General features: G+C 42.8%; 1 protein-coding gene across 1 annotated transcript in view; it reads right to left on the bottom strand.

Moving 5' to 3' along the window:
• Positions 1–16,869, bottom strand: part of LOC106584192 (cadherin-2) — a 94,207-nt gene that overhangs the window by 23,369 nt on the left and 53,969 nt on the right. Inside the window, exons 4-13 of the mRNA XM_014169186.3 lie at positions 15,281–15,454; positions 14,542–14,697; positions 13,338–13,482; positions 13,087–13,259; positions 12,825–12,962; positions 12,367–12,552; positions 10,676–10,929; positions 9,442–9,584; positions 8,399–8,632; positions 7,863–8,096 (exon numbers count right to left, since the gene is read on the bottom strand). Of these exons, the coding sequence (XP_014024661.1) occupies positions 7,863–8,096; positions 8,399–8,632; positions 9,442–9,584; positions 10,676–10,929; positions 12,367–12,552; positions 12,825–12,962; positions 13,087–13,259; positions 13,338–13,482; positions 14,542–14,697; positions 15,281–15,454 (1,837 nt within the window). The remainder of the gene's footprint in view (positions 1–7,862; positions 8,097–8,398; positions 8,633–9,441; positions 9,585–10,675; positions 10,930–12,366; positions 12,553–12,824; positions 12,963–13,086; positions 13,260–13,337; positions 13,483–14,541; positions 14,698–15,280; positions 15,455–16,869) is intronic.

The raw sequence follows: 16,869 nt of genomic DNA, 5'->3' as shown, positions 1-16,869 counted from the left end.
TGTAGAAAATTACGTGGACAGCCCTTCAGATTAGTGGAATCAGCCACACCCGTTGCGGACAGGTGTATAAAATCGAGCACACAGCCTGGCAATCTTCATAGACAAACATTGGCAGGAGAATGGCCTAACTGAAGAGCTCCGTGACTTTCAACATGGCACCGTCATAGGATGCTACCTTTCCAAGTGTCGGCTTGAGTGGTGTAAAGCTTGTCGCCATTGGACGCTGAAGCAGGGGAAACGACGGACGAATCTGGGTTTGGCTGATGCAAGGACAACGCTACCTGCCCGAATGCATAGTGCCAACTGTAAATCTTGGTGGAGGAGGAAAAATGGTCTGGGGCTGTTTTTCATGGTTTGGGCTAGACCCCTTAGTTCCAGAGAAGGGGAATCTTAATGCTACAGCATTCAATGACATTCATTCTGTCCTTCCAACTTTGTGGCAACAGTTTGGGGAAGGCCTTTTCCTGTTCCAGCATGACAATGCCTCCGTGCACAAAGTGAGGTCCATACAGAAATGGTTTGTTGATCGGTGTGGAAGAACTTGACTGGACAGAGCCCTGACCTCAACCCCATCAAACACCATTGGGATGAATTGGAACACCGACTGCGAGCCAGGCCTAATGGCCCAACATCAGTGCCCAACCTCACTAATGCTCTTGTGGCTGAATGGAAGCAAGTCCCCGCAGCAATGTTCCAATATCTAGTGGAAAGCCTTCCCAGAAGAGTTGAGCTGTTATAGCAGAAAATGGGGGACCAACTCCATATTAATGCCTATGAATTTGGAATGAGATGTTCGACGAGCTGGTGTCCACATACTTTGGTCATGTAGCGTATCTGTTCTTTGGCATTGGATGTGTCTCAATCCAACGCATCCGCTTATATAACACTTCTGCACCTGCGGTGACAGAGCTAGAGAGTGTTTGTCAGACCATGAGACATCCTGAAAATTGGTGTTCTCACACAATCGTCTGTAGCATCCGAATGGTTTGGCCTACAAACTATTATGACCTCTCTATGGAAAGATGACACTTGGTACAGCCGATTTGCAAATTTCTGGTTTGTAGCAACCGAACAGTTTGGGCTACACACTAATATGACCCCTCTGTGAAAAGGCGAGACTCTCACAAACACATACATGTCAGGCCTCACAAGACTCGTCTGAAGGTTCCCCAGTACCAGTCAAAAAAGTTAATGGGAGTACTGTATATATGGAGACTATTTAGTTACCAAAATATGGGGTTAAATACATGTAAAATGTTTTATCTTATATCTCTCAGATATAGGATAGACACATCAGAACAAACTTCCTTTAGATTTCTTTGGGGGGGGGGGACTGTTTTTCCATGTAGTGAATCTGTTATTCAATGCATTTGTATGGGCTAATAGCAGTAAGGCCAAATACAATTTTTCATAAAATAAGTTGTTTATATATTTTTTTGATACTTCAAGCGGTCTTAAAATTCACAATCAAATATCAAAATGATCCTTGGTATGAACTTCTTTAAAAAAAAATCTGTAATTTAGTAGTAACCCCCCTCCACCAGCTTAGACAGGATTAAACAGGTTAACATTCTCAAGGACGCAGGGCCAGATGGAATACCAGGATGTGTACTCAGAGCATGTGCTGACCAGCTGGCAAGTGTCTTCACTAACATTTTCAACCTATCCCTGATCCGGTCTGTAATACCAACTTGTTTCAAGCAGACCACCATAGTCCCCATGCCAAAGAACACCAAGGTAACCTGCCTAAATTAATACCGTCCTGTAGCACTCACGTCTATAACCATGAAATGCTTTGAAAGGGTGGTCATGGCTCAACACCATCATTCAAGACACCCTGGACCCACTCCAATTCGCATACCACCCCAACACATCCACAGATGATGGAATCTCTATTGCACTCCATACTGCCCTCAAACACCTACACAAAGGGAATACCTATGTAAGAATGCAGTTAATTTACTACAACTCTGATTCAACACCATAGTTCACTCCAAGCTCATCACCAACCTCAGGACCCTGGGTCTGAATACCTCCCTCTGCAACTGAATCCTGCTCTTCCTGACGGGCCACCCTCAGGCAATGAGGATAGGTAACACATCCCCCACACTAACCATCAACACGGGGGCCCCTCAGGGGTGTGTGCTTAGTCCCTTCCTGTACTAACTGTTCAGCTATAACTGCGTGGGCGTGCACATCTCCAACACCATCATCAAGTTTGCTGACAACATGACGGTGGTAGGACTGATCACCGACGACGATGAGGCAGCCTACAGAGGCAGTGTGGTGCCAGGACAACTTTTCCCTCAACGTCAACAAGACAAAGGAGCTGATAGTGGACTACAAGAAATGAAGGGGTGAGCACGCCCCATCTACATTGTTGGGGCTGTAGAGGTGCGGGTCAAAGATTTGGCATGGGCCCTCAGATCCTCAAAAAGTTCTACAGCTACACCATTGAGAGCATCTTGACTGGCTGCATCATCGCTAGGTACGGCAACTGCAAGGGACTTGACCGTAAGGCGCTACAGAGGGTGGTGAGTACGGCACAGTACATCACTGGGGCTTAGCTCCTTGCCATGGGCTCCCGAGTGGCGCAGCGGCCTAAGGCACTGCGTCTCAGTGCAAGAGGCATCACTACAGTCCCTGTTTCGAACCCAGGCAGTATCACATCCGGCCGTGATTGGCCCAGGTTTGGCTGGGGTAGGCTGTCATTGTAAATAAGAATTTCTGCTAAATGTGTATCTGTTTTTGTATGTACATTGATTGTTTGAATTTTATGCTACACAAACATAAATAACATACATTTTTCTAAACTAATCCAATCCGATTTTTTGCACCCGTTACATAAATGGTTGTTTCCGTTTAAATTGCTTACTTAGTCTTCTTATAGTGTTCCAAGCCCTGACATTAATTATGAATGCAGGTTGCGGGTGAATAACTATTCCAACTGTTCAGCTCGTGCTATATGGGGTGGGTCGAAGGCCTATCCCACCGCAGGGCTTCACCAAGCTCTGGCTCACCCCCCTTCCCTTACGGATGCACTGTTGGTAGGAAAACAAGTAGAGACCACCCACCAGGCAGTGGCTTTGGTAGACACTGAAGCCTTGGGGTGGTACGAATGAAATGGGGCATCGTCCCCAGACGAAGGGTCCCCCACAACACCTAAGGTCCCGGCGGTAATGGCCTGTCAGCGCTGTGGCACCTTGGGCGATGCGCCTAGGGGAGGGGTCTCCTCTGGGCCTCGATGGATGGGTACGGAGTTGATTCGGAAGAGCAGGAGGAAGCTTTTTTGATAAGGACACCCCGTTCCCGTACAAAGGACCGAAGACAGCTTTTTTTTTAATTAACAAAGTACATTTTTAACATGTTTTCCATGTCTTAAAATGTTTTACTTTTGTTTTAAATCATGTGTGCACATTTAATGGCTTTACAGATTGGCTATTTGTTTTAAGTACTTTTGTCTTAGGTTGTTTTTTATTGTTTCAATCAAGAACACATACTTTTAAACTAATAGATGTAATTTTGAATGCATATTATGCCGTTTTAAAGTGTACATACGATGATGTAAATATATGAGCTGTGCAAGTGAAATTGTGTTCATACAATTTTACCAAAAGAGAAACAAAACCATTCCAACTGTATCCTAACTATGGCTGGATTCCAATAGGATTTACAAATCACTTTGCAAGCCAGTAGAATGTGACTTGCAGGTAGGGTTGCAAAATTCCAGTTACATTCCTGTTTATTCAGCTTCTTGACATGCCACACCTATTTTTATTCAGGTTAGTTCATAGGAAGAGAGTGTAGATGTGGCATTTTTTTCCATTGTCGAAAGTTATGTGTAAGGTTCAATGCTAACGCAGACAAGGCATGCATTCAAGCTGGGTATTCTATCTGGAAGAATGCTATTGATAGCACCAAATTATTTGCTAGGCACGCATCAAGCAAAGAGCATTTTAAATACACTGCACTGTGGAAAGAAACTAGTTTGATGTGCTATGGGAACATCGCTGTCAACACTAGTTAATGATGGGTAGCTGGCAAGAAATCGCATGTATTTGTCTATGATTATGGACATTATTGAGTTCCTTGTTTCAAACCAGCAACCACTGAGGGGGACATTGGATGCAATAGAGCCAAGAGGGGAGGGGGGCAGTGAACTTTTTGGAATATAGTCTCCGAAAAGACAAGGAACTTGTCAAGGTGTTTAGCACCATACCCCACAATGCCACAACGCTGCAACTCTTCTGAAAAGGTAGGAACAATCTAGCTGGTTGGTTTTTTATCAAAATCTTGGTGGAATATCCAGTGGTGTCATTTCAGGAAAAACCTAGGCCATGCAATGGCAAAATGACTTCCTTAGCTAGCCTAGGTTTACAACAGCCTTGTTTAGTGTGTAGGGCACTGTCCATGACGCTGTTAAAGCACAGCGGAGATTTTGCTGTTTATTGTGGTATAGCCTGATATAAGCATAATTCCAATCCAAGAAACAAATGACACCCCTGGGTATAGCTACGTATCGATCTGTTTCATCATAGAAATAGATACATTATATTATGGTTTTCTTGGTAGCCTATGCTCTTAGAATTTTTTTCCCCAAAAGGTTTTTTTGGCTGTCCCCATAGGATAATCTTTTTTGGTTGAAGGAAAAACCCTCTTGTGTTCCATGTAGAACCCTCTTTGGAAAGGGTCCTATATCGAACCCAAAAGGGTTCTACCTGGAACCAAAAATGGTTCTTCAAAGGGTTCTCCTATGGGGACAGCCGAAGAAGCCTTTTAGGTTCCAGAAAACCAATACACTGATATTTTTTTGGCTTTCGTGGTTGTAAATGGAACTGTATGTATTGGAAATGTGTTTATCGTAGGCTGGCATTGTTTAATTGATTGCGTGGGTCGAATTTTATCCACAGAAGCGTATTGCGCCATTTCACAAGGTGTTGCTGAACTCATGAGTGGCATGATTTTCCATGTTTGAAGACAGCTGTGTGTACTTGTCTAAAAGACAAGGCACATTGGCAAATGATATTGGCGTTATGGCTTTCCGATAATTACTTTTGGCCAACAGCGAGTGGAAGTGTTGTACCAGTTTAACTGTGCTATGGTAGAGGAACATTTTGACGTCTACAAGGACCAAATGGCTTTGTAACTGTGGTGGTACTATATGTGACTTGTTTCAGGAAACTAGGCAGATGTCGTGTGTCACTACTTCAACGGAGAGCCATTTTAACGTAAACTTTTTTTTTATCAAAATGTGTTTTTTGGCAGAAATGCCTTCTGGAACATGTGAACTTCCATGTGCCTTCATAACAAACTTGTATGCCATTTGTAAATACGAATACAATTGTTAAATTATGAGCCTAGTTGGTTTATCCATGAAAAAAAGAGAGCAACCTTCCCGCTAACCATGATTGGCTTTTGTCTATAATATGAGCTGGTCAGTATGTGTAGTTAATCCTTTCTCATGCTGCTTTTTTGAAAGATAGCATGTAGTAGTGCTGCATAAGTCTACCTACATGTACATATTACCTCAATTACCTCAACTAATCTGTGCCCCCGCACATTGACTCTGTAGCGGTAGCCCTGTATATAGCCTCGTTACTGTTATTTTATTGTTGCTCTTTAATTATTATTATTTATTTTTTTACTTTCACTTATGTTAGTAAATACTTTCTTAACTCTTACATTCTTAACACTTATTTTTCTTAAAACTGCATTGTTGGTTAAGGGCTTGTAAGTAAGCATTTCACTGTAAGGTGTACACCTGTTGTATTCTGCGCATTTGACAAATAAAATTATATTTTGATTTGTTGCTCTCCACTTTCTGGAGGACCGAGTTTTGAAATTAATGTAATTAGAGTATGATAGCTAAGAAGATGGAGAAAATTCTGGCGTTTGATAAAAAATATGCAGACGGAGTTGAAAAGAAAACACTTAGAAGGCTGTTGAAAACACCTGTCTTCTGGATTACATCTTTAAACTAAGGACAACCATGGCATCCGTGACAGAGGGAGAAGCGTCCATCCTTGTATACGGGTAAGAGAGTCTAGCTAGCTACATTTTCAGATATTAAACGTTTTTAATTTTGTCAGAAAGTTGATTTCATTTCAAGTTAAAGTGTACTATTAGCTAGCTAGCTAACGTTACTTGTATGATCTGTGTAGTAATATTATTTGTATCTCAGAGCCATTTGCATTGCTAAATATAGCCTAATGTTAGCTAGCAAACATTGAACCTGGTTGGTTAGCTACCTGCAGATTCATGCAGTAACGTTATGAGTTGGGATTATGGTTCATTGTTTAGCTAGCTAGCTACATGTCTAAACAAAAGACTCCGCTATGCAAGTAACTATTTCAATACCATGTTTATGATGTCACTGCGATAACTGTCATTAGACATAGCTGGTAAATTCACTCTGGCTATCAACTCCGATTTCAGAGCACTCCTGCTTGAGTGTGCCAGAGCACAGAATAACTGACAAATTTACGAATGGCCGGTGTCAGTAAACGTTGGCAAAAAAAACGTAATTAAATTGTTGCCAGCAGCACAGTTGGATAACTCTGGATAACATAAACAGCCTAACCAGGTAGGGCGAGTAAAATGGTCAGAGTGAGCTCTTCTCTCATTTGTGTCTGGAAATAGCTAGCAAGCTAGCCCACGTTAGCCAGTTAGCTTGGGTGCTTGACTTCTGTTGTTAGGCCAGAGCGTCCAGTGTGCGCTCTGAACTCTCTGAGAGCGAAACGCTCTGAATTTACGAACGGACAATCTGACAACGCTCTGAGATAACGAACGCCCAGAGCACACTCTGGCACTCCCGATTAAATTTATGAACATACCCATAGTATAAGCCAGCCTTTAGTCTTGACATTTTTGGTTGTTTAGTACACATGTGAATCCTTAAAGAGATAGGTGGGGCTAAAGCTTAAAAGGATATGAGTGATGCTGAATGGGTGTAGACAAAGAAGAGCTCTCTAGTAGGTACCAAAACATTCAAGGGCGATTTTCTCAAAAGTGAGGTTACAAGTTTATCAACTTTCAAAGCAGAATTACTTTCCCATTGTTCCTCAACTGTAGTGTATGATATACCATTTTCTAGCTCTGAGTCTCTACTTTTATCCAATGTAAAAAACACAATTTAAAATGTTACATAAGTCCGAATCGAGCCAGTCGGTCACATATGAAGGCAAAAAGCATGCTATTTTACCTGTCGAGAAAGGTAGTGATGTTACTTTTGATGCTGGAGTTCCCGAGGCATGCGTCAACATTGCTAAGCAGTGTACTTTGAAGCAGTGTGCCGATGCCTGTATCCTTTTATTAGAAGCACATGATCAATGGCGTCCGAAGCTTTGTTTGGTCGAACAACCACCTAATTGGTTTGGTATAAGAAAAAAAGGCTACGCTGCGCACAAGCTATGGGGTATGGGACGTCATCTATAATAATTTGGCTGCTCTAAATTATTTTGATCAGGAGGTGCCACTAGTGTACACTATGTTGATCAAAGCCTCGTAATGAACCTGTTTTTGACACAATTGGTTGGAAACTCTCGACGCTTCAGGAAGCTTCATTTCTCCATCACTAGAGAAAGGTACTATCTGAGGTATGTACTTTGGTACAATTATGTACCTACAGTATAACTAAAAGTACAAAGGAGGTCAGGGTACCACCCCAGTGACAAGCGGTTGTACCCCTTTAGGAACGAATCCAAACATTTATTTATGAGATTGTACTGGAGCTATAAAAAGACCCTGCTAGGAGAATGGGTGAGATAAGGCAGGGGATATGGCTGTGTGCTGTTAGTGTTGGTGTGTGCAAGTCTGCTTGAGTGTGTGGGTAAGCCTGTCCTAGCCTGTATAACCAGACTCACCTAGCAGTATGATGATACAGATGAGGATAGCGATGATGGCTCCAGTGCCCAGCCCTGCTGCGATGATGCGTTCCATGTCCACGCAGTCTCCATGGTGATCACACTGACACACCTTGACCTGCAGGAAGGATGTATTGGACATGGGCAGGTTGCCTGAGTCTGTGATGATGATAGGAACCTCGTAGATACCACTCTCCAGAAAACCTATCCGCAGCCTGATCTGAGCATATTCACCTGGGATAGGGAAACAGAGAGGGGGAGGAAAAGAGAGAGGGAGGAAGAGAGAGAGAGAGAGAGGCGGGGAGGAAAAGAGAGTTTGTGGGGAGTTACAGATGGAGGTAGAGAGTTTTAGAGACAAAAGACAGGAAATAAGAGAGCGAGCAAGGGAGAGTAATAGAGGGAAGGATAAAGAAAGAAAGAGAGTGAGATGAAGAATGTTCAACAAGTTATTTTGTCATGCCAATAAAACATTTTTTGAATTCAATTCAGTTGAGAAAAATAAATGGAGCGAAAGAGGGGAAAAAGCAGACACTAACCATTGAGGCGTGTGAGTGTCCAGTTCCTGCGTGCATCTGCCGGCCGCTTGGCCAGTTCGAAGGCGAAGGGGCCGGCGCTAGGGGTCAGATCGGGGTCACTAGCAGTGATGTTGATGGTGTTGGGCTCAGGCTTCTCACACATCTCCACCTCCGGAGGGAAGACATGAGGAGCATTGTCATTTATGTCCAACAGGTACATCTGTAATGTACCTGTACCACTGGCTGGGGGGATGCCTGAGAGAGGGAGGATAAAGGGATGGAGAGACTAGTGAGATAAGCAAAGTGAAGAAAAAGGCACCTTACATAGGCAGGAATAATAAAACAATTACAAAACTGTACTGAACTATATGTTAAAAGGAGCACATTACAGGTACATTACAGCACTCAACACAAACAGGATTCATGCTGTCATACATAATATTATGTCACACCCCAAACCATATTGCAACACTCAAATTTCTTAAAACAACACTCCGTCAACAGCAACATATGACTTCAGTGAAACTAACCTCCTAAATAAGAGATGAGAGGAATGTATGATCAAACACATCAGGAGGGTGAGTAAGGGAATGAGGGAGAGGGATATCAGTATGTTAGGGAGGCTGCCTGAGGCGTGTGTGTGTGTGTGTGTGTGTGTGTGTGTGTGTGTGTGTGTGTGTGTGTGTGTGTGTGTGTGTGTGTATTTGCCAAAAGCACAATGAAGAGCTCAGTCAGAATTGAGCTGAGACACAGCATGGGCTTTCTGTGTGTGAGTGGTGTTTTTAGATAATTTGTATGTGAACACTAGCTTGTGTGCTCATGTGTATACATAGAATTTTTTGTAGTAGTACTACCATTGTCATCTGATATTTTCAATTCTTTTTGGGGGGGGAGCAACAAAATATTTATCTTATCGTGCCAAGAAAGTGAGTAAAACTAAATGGATTGTAATTTAATTGAATTCATGTGAATAGTGAGATTTAGCTCTAAGTGCTTCTCTGCATGAGTACCACATCCCCCCACATAGCTATCCAAAATCAGTACAGGTCCGCCCGCACTCTCACCATTGTCAGTGGCCATGAAGGTGATGTTGTAGAGGTTATTCTTCACATATGGAGACTCTCTGTCCAGCACAGCGATGGTGGAGATCCGCCCGTTTACAGGGTCTATCTTCAGCCAATTAGCAGGGTCGAACACCTTGGCGTACCTTAAAATCAACCAATGAGATGACAGTACACAATTTACCCTTTGCTAAGCCCCGCCCCCCTTGGTTACTGTTGTAACCTCAGACTACATTTTCCCAGGAAGCCCATTTCACCACTCAAACCACTGGTGAAATCCCCTCACAATGATCTCAAACTGTGTTTTTAATATACAAGGAAATTAATCAGGAGTTTGAAAAGACCGCCTGAAATTTCAGCCTGTTTTGGCGGGATGGAGATTTGGCTTTCCGTGGCAACATCACCATGCGGTAAATTAGTTAATAGACCAATAAGAGAGTTCCAAATCACTCTGCCAAAACCTGCTAATTTTCCTCTTTCCACTCATACCACTCCCAGAGAGTCCAAACAACATTTTGCTTGAGAATTTTTCCTTTTCTTTTTTTTACCATTTTAATTGAAAACAATCACAGTAAGGTACTCAATTGGTGCCTAGAAATTATTAGATATTACAATAAAAACGGGTGTATTGAACCTTTAAGTGGCTAGCTAGCAATGTTAGGTGGTCAATGAGACAGAGCTAGCAAACAATGTCATTTCAGGAATCACAGTAGCAAGTTCCTCTGGTGCACTGTTCAGTTATTTAGGCATTTAAACAATTACTTTTTTAAAGAAAATCTCTCCGTTTTTTGCCATTGCCCTCACCAGTTTACATGCATTTGAAACGTGAGCTTATTCGAGGTGTCAGACTTGACGACCGTTCCTATCCATTGGAGCGGTGCGAATGGATAGGAACTTTGGAGCGGGTCAATTACAACACAAAGTAATGCGACACTGTGTAATGCATTTGAAACATACACATTCAACACATAAAAAAACATAATGCTGCGGCAGGTAGACTAATGGTTAGAGCGTTGGGCCTGTAACCGGAAGGTTGCTAGATCAAATCCCCGAGCTGACAAGGTAAAAATCTGTTGTTCTGCCTCTGAACAAGGCTGTTAACCCACTACTCCTAGGCTGTCGTTGTAAATAAGAATTTGTTCTCAACAGACTTGCCTAGTTAAATAAAGGTTAAATTAAAAAAATATATATATATTAGCTAACATGCACAATGCTGATCTCTCTCTCATCTACTTACCGTATGTTCTGTTGCATGTATCTGTCAGGGTCCTGTGCTGTAAAGGTAGTGAGTAGCGAGCCGCCCGGTAGCCCCTCCTCTAGTTTGATGACTTTGGGGTTGGGGGAGAACTCTGGGCTCTCATTGACGTCTGTGATGCGTACAGACACGGTGGCGGTGGACTGACGGGACAGGTGGATACCACGGGCCAGGGAAACCTCGTTCTCAGCCAGTACCGTCAGCACGAAGGAACGACTCACCTCATAGTCTATAGGCTGGAGAGATACACACATACCAGTTAGCCACGCAGTTTACACTTCAATTTGTTTGTAAATCTTACATACCAGAGCTCTCGCTCTGAAAACAGCCGTAATGTACAGTGCCTTCAGAAAGTATTCAAACCCCTTGACTTTTTCCAGATTTTGTTGTGTTATAGCCTGAATTAAAAATGTATTAAATTGCGATTTGACACAATACTCCATAACGTCAAAGTGGAATTTTGAATTTAGAAATGTTTACAAATGAATTAAAAATGAAAATCTGAAATTTCTTGAGTCAAGTATTCAACCCCTTTGTTATGGAAAGCCGAAATAAGTTCAGGAGTAAAAATGCTCTTAACAAGTCACATAGGTTGCATGGACTCACTTGAGCATGGTGAAGTTATTCACTACACTTTGGATGGTGTATCAATCCACCCAGTCACTATAAAGACACAGGCATCCTTCCTAACTCAGTTGCCGGAGAGGAAGGAAACAGCTAACGTATTTCACCATGAAGGAAACCGCTAAGAGATTTCACCATGATTTCACCAAAAAATGTGGCAAAGAAGGGAACTTTAATTCCTGAATACAAAGTCTTATGTTTGGGGCAAATCTAACGCAACACATTACTGAGTACCACTCTTCATATTTTTAAGCATGGTGGTGGCTGCATGATGTTATGGGTATGCTTGTCATCGGCAAGGACTAGGGAGTTTTTTTATGACTAAAAAGACATGGAATAGAGCTAAGCACAGGCAAAATCCTAGAGGAAAACCTGCTTCAGTCTGCTTGCCAACAGACACTGGGAGACAAATTCACCTTTCAGCCGGACAATAACCTAAAATACAAGGCCTAATATACAGTACACTGGAGTTGCTTACCAAGATGACATTAAATGTTCCTGAGTGGCCTAGTTACAGTTTTGACTTAAATCAGCTTTAAAATCTATGGCAAGACTTGAAAATGCTGTCTAGCAATGATCAACAACCAACTTGACAGAGCTTGAAGAATTTTTCAAAGATTAATGTGCAAACATTGTATAATCCAGGTTTGCAAAGCTCTTAGAGACTTACCCAGAAAGACTTACAGCTGTAATCACTGCCAAATATGATTCTAACACATATTTACTCAGGGATGTGAATACTTATGTAAATGAGATATTTCTGTATTTAATTTTCAATACATTTGCAAAAATGTCTAAAAACTTGTTTTCACTTCGTGTGTAGATGGGTAAGAAAAAAATCTATTTAATAAATTTTGCATTCAGGCTGTAACACAACAAAATGTAGAATAAGTCAATGGGTATGAATAATTTCTGAAGGTACTCCGTCTGTGCTGTATCTCTGTCTCTTTGTCTGCATGTATATACAGGTATGTGGTGTAAAAGTAAAATTTTCCATTCATAAAAAATACATTGGAAATATTACTCATCAGAGCTGTGTAAATCCATACCTTAACCACAGTGACCAGTCCCTCATTGGTGGTGAGGTCAGTGGGGATGGAGAAGCGTCCAGTGGGGTCTCCAGCTGTGATCCTGTACACAGTGCTCCACTGCGCACTGTGGGGCTGGTCCTTATCTGTTACTGTCAGATTAGCTACGATCACATTCACACGGTTCTCCTGCACCTCTCCATAGAACTACAGAGGGAGGGGAAGTAAGAGAGAGAGAGGCGGGAGTGAAAGATGAAAATATTGCTCAATAATATGAGAAAGATACTCTCTATTGATAAAACATTTGGTTTATTTGAAAAAAATATCATTCTATGTTTTTTTTCTGTGTTTGAGAGAACATGTGTGTGTCTGTTTGTACGTGTTCGTGTATTGTATGTCTGTATGCATCTGTGTGTGCACATTCGTGTGTGTATGTCTGTCTATCTGTCAGTATGTCTGTTTGTCTGTCTGTGACGTACTTTGTCAGCGGTGAACTCTGGGGGGTTATCATTGACGTCAGTGATCCTGATGATAGCCGTAGCTGTGTTAGACAGGCCATAGGTTGGGTTCCCCTCCATGTCAGTAGCCTGGATGATTAACGTGTACTGAGGAACTTTCTGGACGAAGGAAGACAACAGGGTACAGGTCCATGTTACAGAGTATAATATAGACAGTCTATATTGTGAACGCGCAATCATAAAAACATTGATACACATTGATAGACAGCACACACACACACACCTCTCTGTCTAGCCCTGCAGCCACAGTGATGATTCCTCCTGTCTTGTTGTTGATGGTGAACATGTTGGAGGAGGGGCTTTCAGGGTTCTGAGATATAATCTTGTAACGGAGCATCCCATTGGCTGTTTTAGGATCATCCTTGTCCAGTGACGTAACTGTCATCACAAAGGACCCTGGGAACGTAAACCAAACAAGTCAATTAAAACCTCTCACACAATGGAATACGTGCATGCGTGCGTGTGCGCTGTTACCTGGTTTGGATCCCTCTGGTACTGATCCGTTGTAGATCGTGTGTGTAAACTCTGGTCTGTTGTCATTCATGTCTATGACGTTGATGACGATGTCTATGGGGTTCTCTATCTGGTTCCCATTCAGGTCCACAGCATGGGCTCGCAGCTACATGGATGCATACAGTAGTACAGGTTAAACGCATGGTAAGGACATGGGCTGTCAACTATAGACACACAAATACAGGTTCATGGTTAGGCACACTTATGGGAATAGTATGGGCTCGCAGTTCCAGAGACTAATACGGGGTTAGGGCATGGTTGTCTTAACCTGGTTAAACCAGACTGTTAGTATAGCGTTCAGTCTGAATTCACCAGGTCATGGCTGTTCTCTTTCTATCACATTTGTTTCCAATTCGATAACTCAGAACTTTCCCTCTTCTCTTTTTTGCTTTCTCACATGGATCAGAAAGGATTCCATATGTGTAAGCAATATGGTAATATCTCCTCATTGACCTTGAATAGGATTGGTATAGTTTTCAGCATTTTGCTTACATTTCAAAGGGCAATCCACCAAGGGCAGAGAGAGGGGAAGGGTGTAAGTTATCGGGAGTGGAACGGGGCTATTGACTCTAAGGCTTGTGTACACTTGGCCTCTCAAGGTTGGATCTAAAGATCCTTGTGTTTCTCTCCTAGGGCCTCTCCCCTACTGCTCTCTAACAGAGAGTGCTACAGGGATGAAAGCTGAGTACGCTCCCCTGTATGCTGTACCCTGTCTTCAAAAAAGCCATGGTAGAGAGGCCTACCACTAGGCAGGGAGTAGTAGCTGCCATAACATACAGCTGTTACAGTACCTACTCCTATACCCTGTCTCATAGCTGCAATACTGGCTGTGCAGCTCCCTATACCAGTACTGCCACGACAACACCTAATTAATATTCATGACAGAGCTTCAGTGACTCTGACAGCTACATCACTCTATGAATATTCATGAGATGGCCCCATCCTTCATGCAAATGCTCTGCTGCAGATCATAGTTGCTTGTGTGTCTGCATTGAGTGTGTTCTCAAGATCAAAGTTTCCTGTCCAACTTACTCTGTATGGCGTTTTACTACATTTCACATAGACCGATAAAGACTGTTGGCCACCAAGCCACCCATTATGGAGTAATTGACAGGAATGTGGATGCTAATTCTACTCATTCTAATTCTATGAGCTGAACACTTACATGGAAGTTGGAGATGTGTTCCCGGTCGAGGGGTTTGGTCACAGAGAGCTGACCAGAGATGGGGTTGATGATGAATATCCCGGTCGGAGACTGGTCAGCACCGGGTCCAGTCACACTGTAACGCAGGAGACTGTTCTTATCGCGGTCCGACCGGATCTAACAGGAGGGAGAGAGAGAGTTACAGATGGAGAGAGACAGAGGTAGAATGAGAGATATTCCCAGTTTAGATACAGTACATTTACAACCACACTTTTATTTAAAACATCTTTAGCTCCCCTCAACACCATACATAGGCTGTATAGTACCGACAGAAAACAGCAGATGCACCATAAACCTTCATAAAACATGTATAAATCACCATCACACTCCCATTAACCCCCTGCCTCACCCTTATGCCGCTGATTACAATATAAATATCATATCAGCAGATGGTGTTGGGAGGAAATAGTGAGCTTTACATACACTGGAACCGCACACATACAGTCCGTACTGTACATATACACAAAAACTGTACACACAAACACACACCATAAAACCCTGTGAGCCAGTGGGGAAATGTGTCAAATGTGTCCTTTGAACTGTGTGTGTTGTATGTGTACTGTGTGTGTGTGTGTGTGTCTCTGTGTTCCAAATCAAACTGTATTTGTCACATGCGCCGAATACAACAAGTGTAGACTTTACAGTGAAATGCTTACTTACAACCCGTTTGTGTGTGTCTCTGTGTATGTGTCTCCCCTACCCTGACTAGCTCCTCGGGGAACTGTCCTCGTGAGTTCTCAGGGACGTTGATGGGGGGAATGACCCAGTCCCTCTTCACCCGCCTCAGAGATCCATCGTCCCCAACGACCAAGCTGTGCCATGGAAACACGATCTCTCGCACCTGCTGAGTCACAGCTGCAGAGCTGGAGTTCACCTGCAGAGATGAGACAACAAAGGTTACACACAGGTTGTGCAACGCCCCCCCCCCACACACACACAGAGGCAGAGACATGCAGATTACTCAGACCCACACACCAACACACACAAAAACACTATGACAAACACTATGATTTAGTGTATTCATGGCCTTGTTCCACAGAGCTGGATTAATGACATCATTACTGAGGACCTGACCAATGATCAGACTGGCTGGCTGGCTGTGTATGTAACCTGTGTGTGTGTCCTCAAATATATTTGCCGCCTAGGAATGCAGTTTTGTTTCCTCCACACTCTAATCTGAATCTGAATACAATCCTTCAGCCATCTCATCCTCTCTCTGCATCCCTCCACCTCATCTCTATCCCTATAGTTTCATCCTTTCTTTCACTTCATTCTCTCCATCTTTCCCCTATATACCCTCATCCAACAGCCTTCTGCTGCGTCATAACTCTTTCTCCCGCTTGCCTCTCCAAAGCCTCCCTCTCCTTCCTTCCTCCCTTTTCTCAGAGTATTCTGATCCATCCGTCTGTTGAGCGAGCTAGCTGACTAATAGCTGCCTAACACTCCACCTGTTCAATTCCATAGCTTTTATTCACAAGTTTGCTATTGGTGGTATTTTAACAGCTTTTTCTTTCCTCACACTGTTTTCCCTGCTCCCACAGAATGCCGAGAGATATTAATGGACACAGTAAGCATATGGCACTGCACTATTTCTGGGAAAATGTTTACTGGGGAATGTCTCCTCATATATAGAGGACCTCCTTATTGCTCTAATTAACACACAGCAGGCAGTAGCACCACAAAGCAAATTGTCTAGGGTTAACTTCTCTAGGGTAGGGGGCAGTATTTTCACAGCCGGATGAAAAACGTACCCAAATTAAATGGCCTACTACTCGGGCCCAGGAACTAGAATATGCATATTATTAGTAGATTCGGATAGAAAACACTCTGACGTTTCTAAAACTGTTTGAATGGTGTCTGTGAGTATAACAGAACTCATATGGCAGGCAAAAACCTGAGAAAAATCTAACCAGGAAGTGAGAAGTCTGGTGCTTGTAGTCCTTTCAAGTCATTGCCTATCAAACACACAGTGACTTAGGGTTCATTTTGCACTTCCTAAGGCTTCCACTAGATGTCAACAGTCTTTAGAAAGTTGTGTGAGGTGTCTATGATGAACAGAGAGCGAACAGAGGAAGTTGGAAGTTGTTGACTCAGGAAAGCAAATGAGTTCATTGGCACGAGTTCACGTGAGAGTTAGCTGTGTTCCAAAACGTTTTTCAAGACACTGGAATCGTCCGGTTGGAATATTATTGAAGTTCTAAGTTAAAAAGGCCCTAAAGATTGATGCTATACAACGTTTGACATGTTTGAACGAACGTAAATATAACATTTTTGGACTTTTCGTCGTGA

This window comes from Salmo salar, chromosome 23 (genome assembly GCF_965601325.2).
Source record: "Salmo salar chromosome 23, fSalSal1, whole genome shotgun sequence".
NCBI lineage: Eukaryota > Metazoa > Chordata > Actinopteri > Salmoniformes > Salmonidae > Salmo > Salmo salar.
Note: the sequence above shows the minus strand (reverse complement) of the source record. Positions and strands in the feature narration are given on the sequence as shown.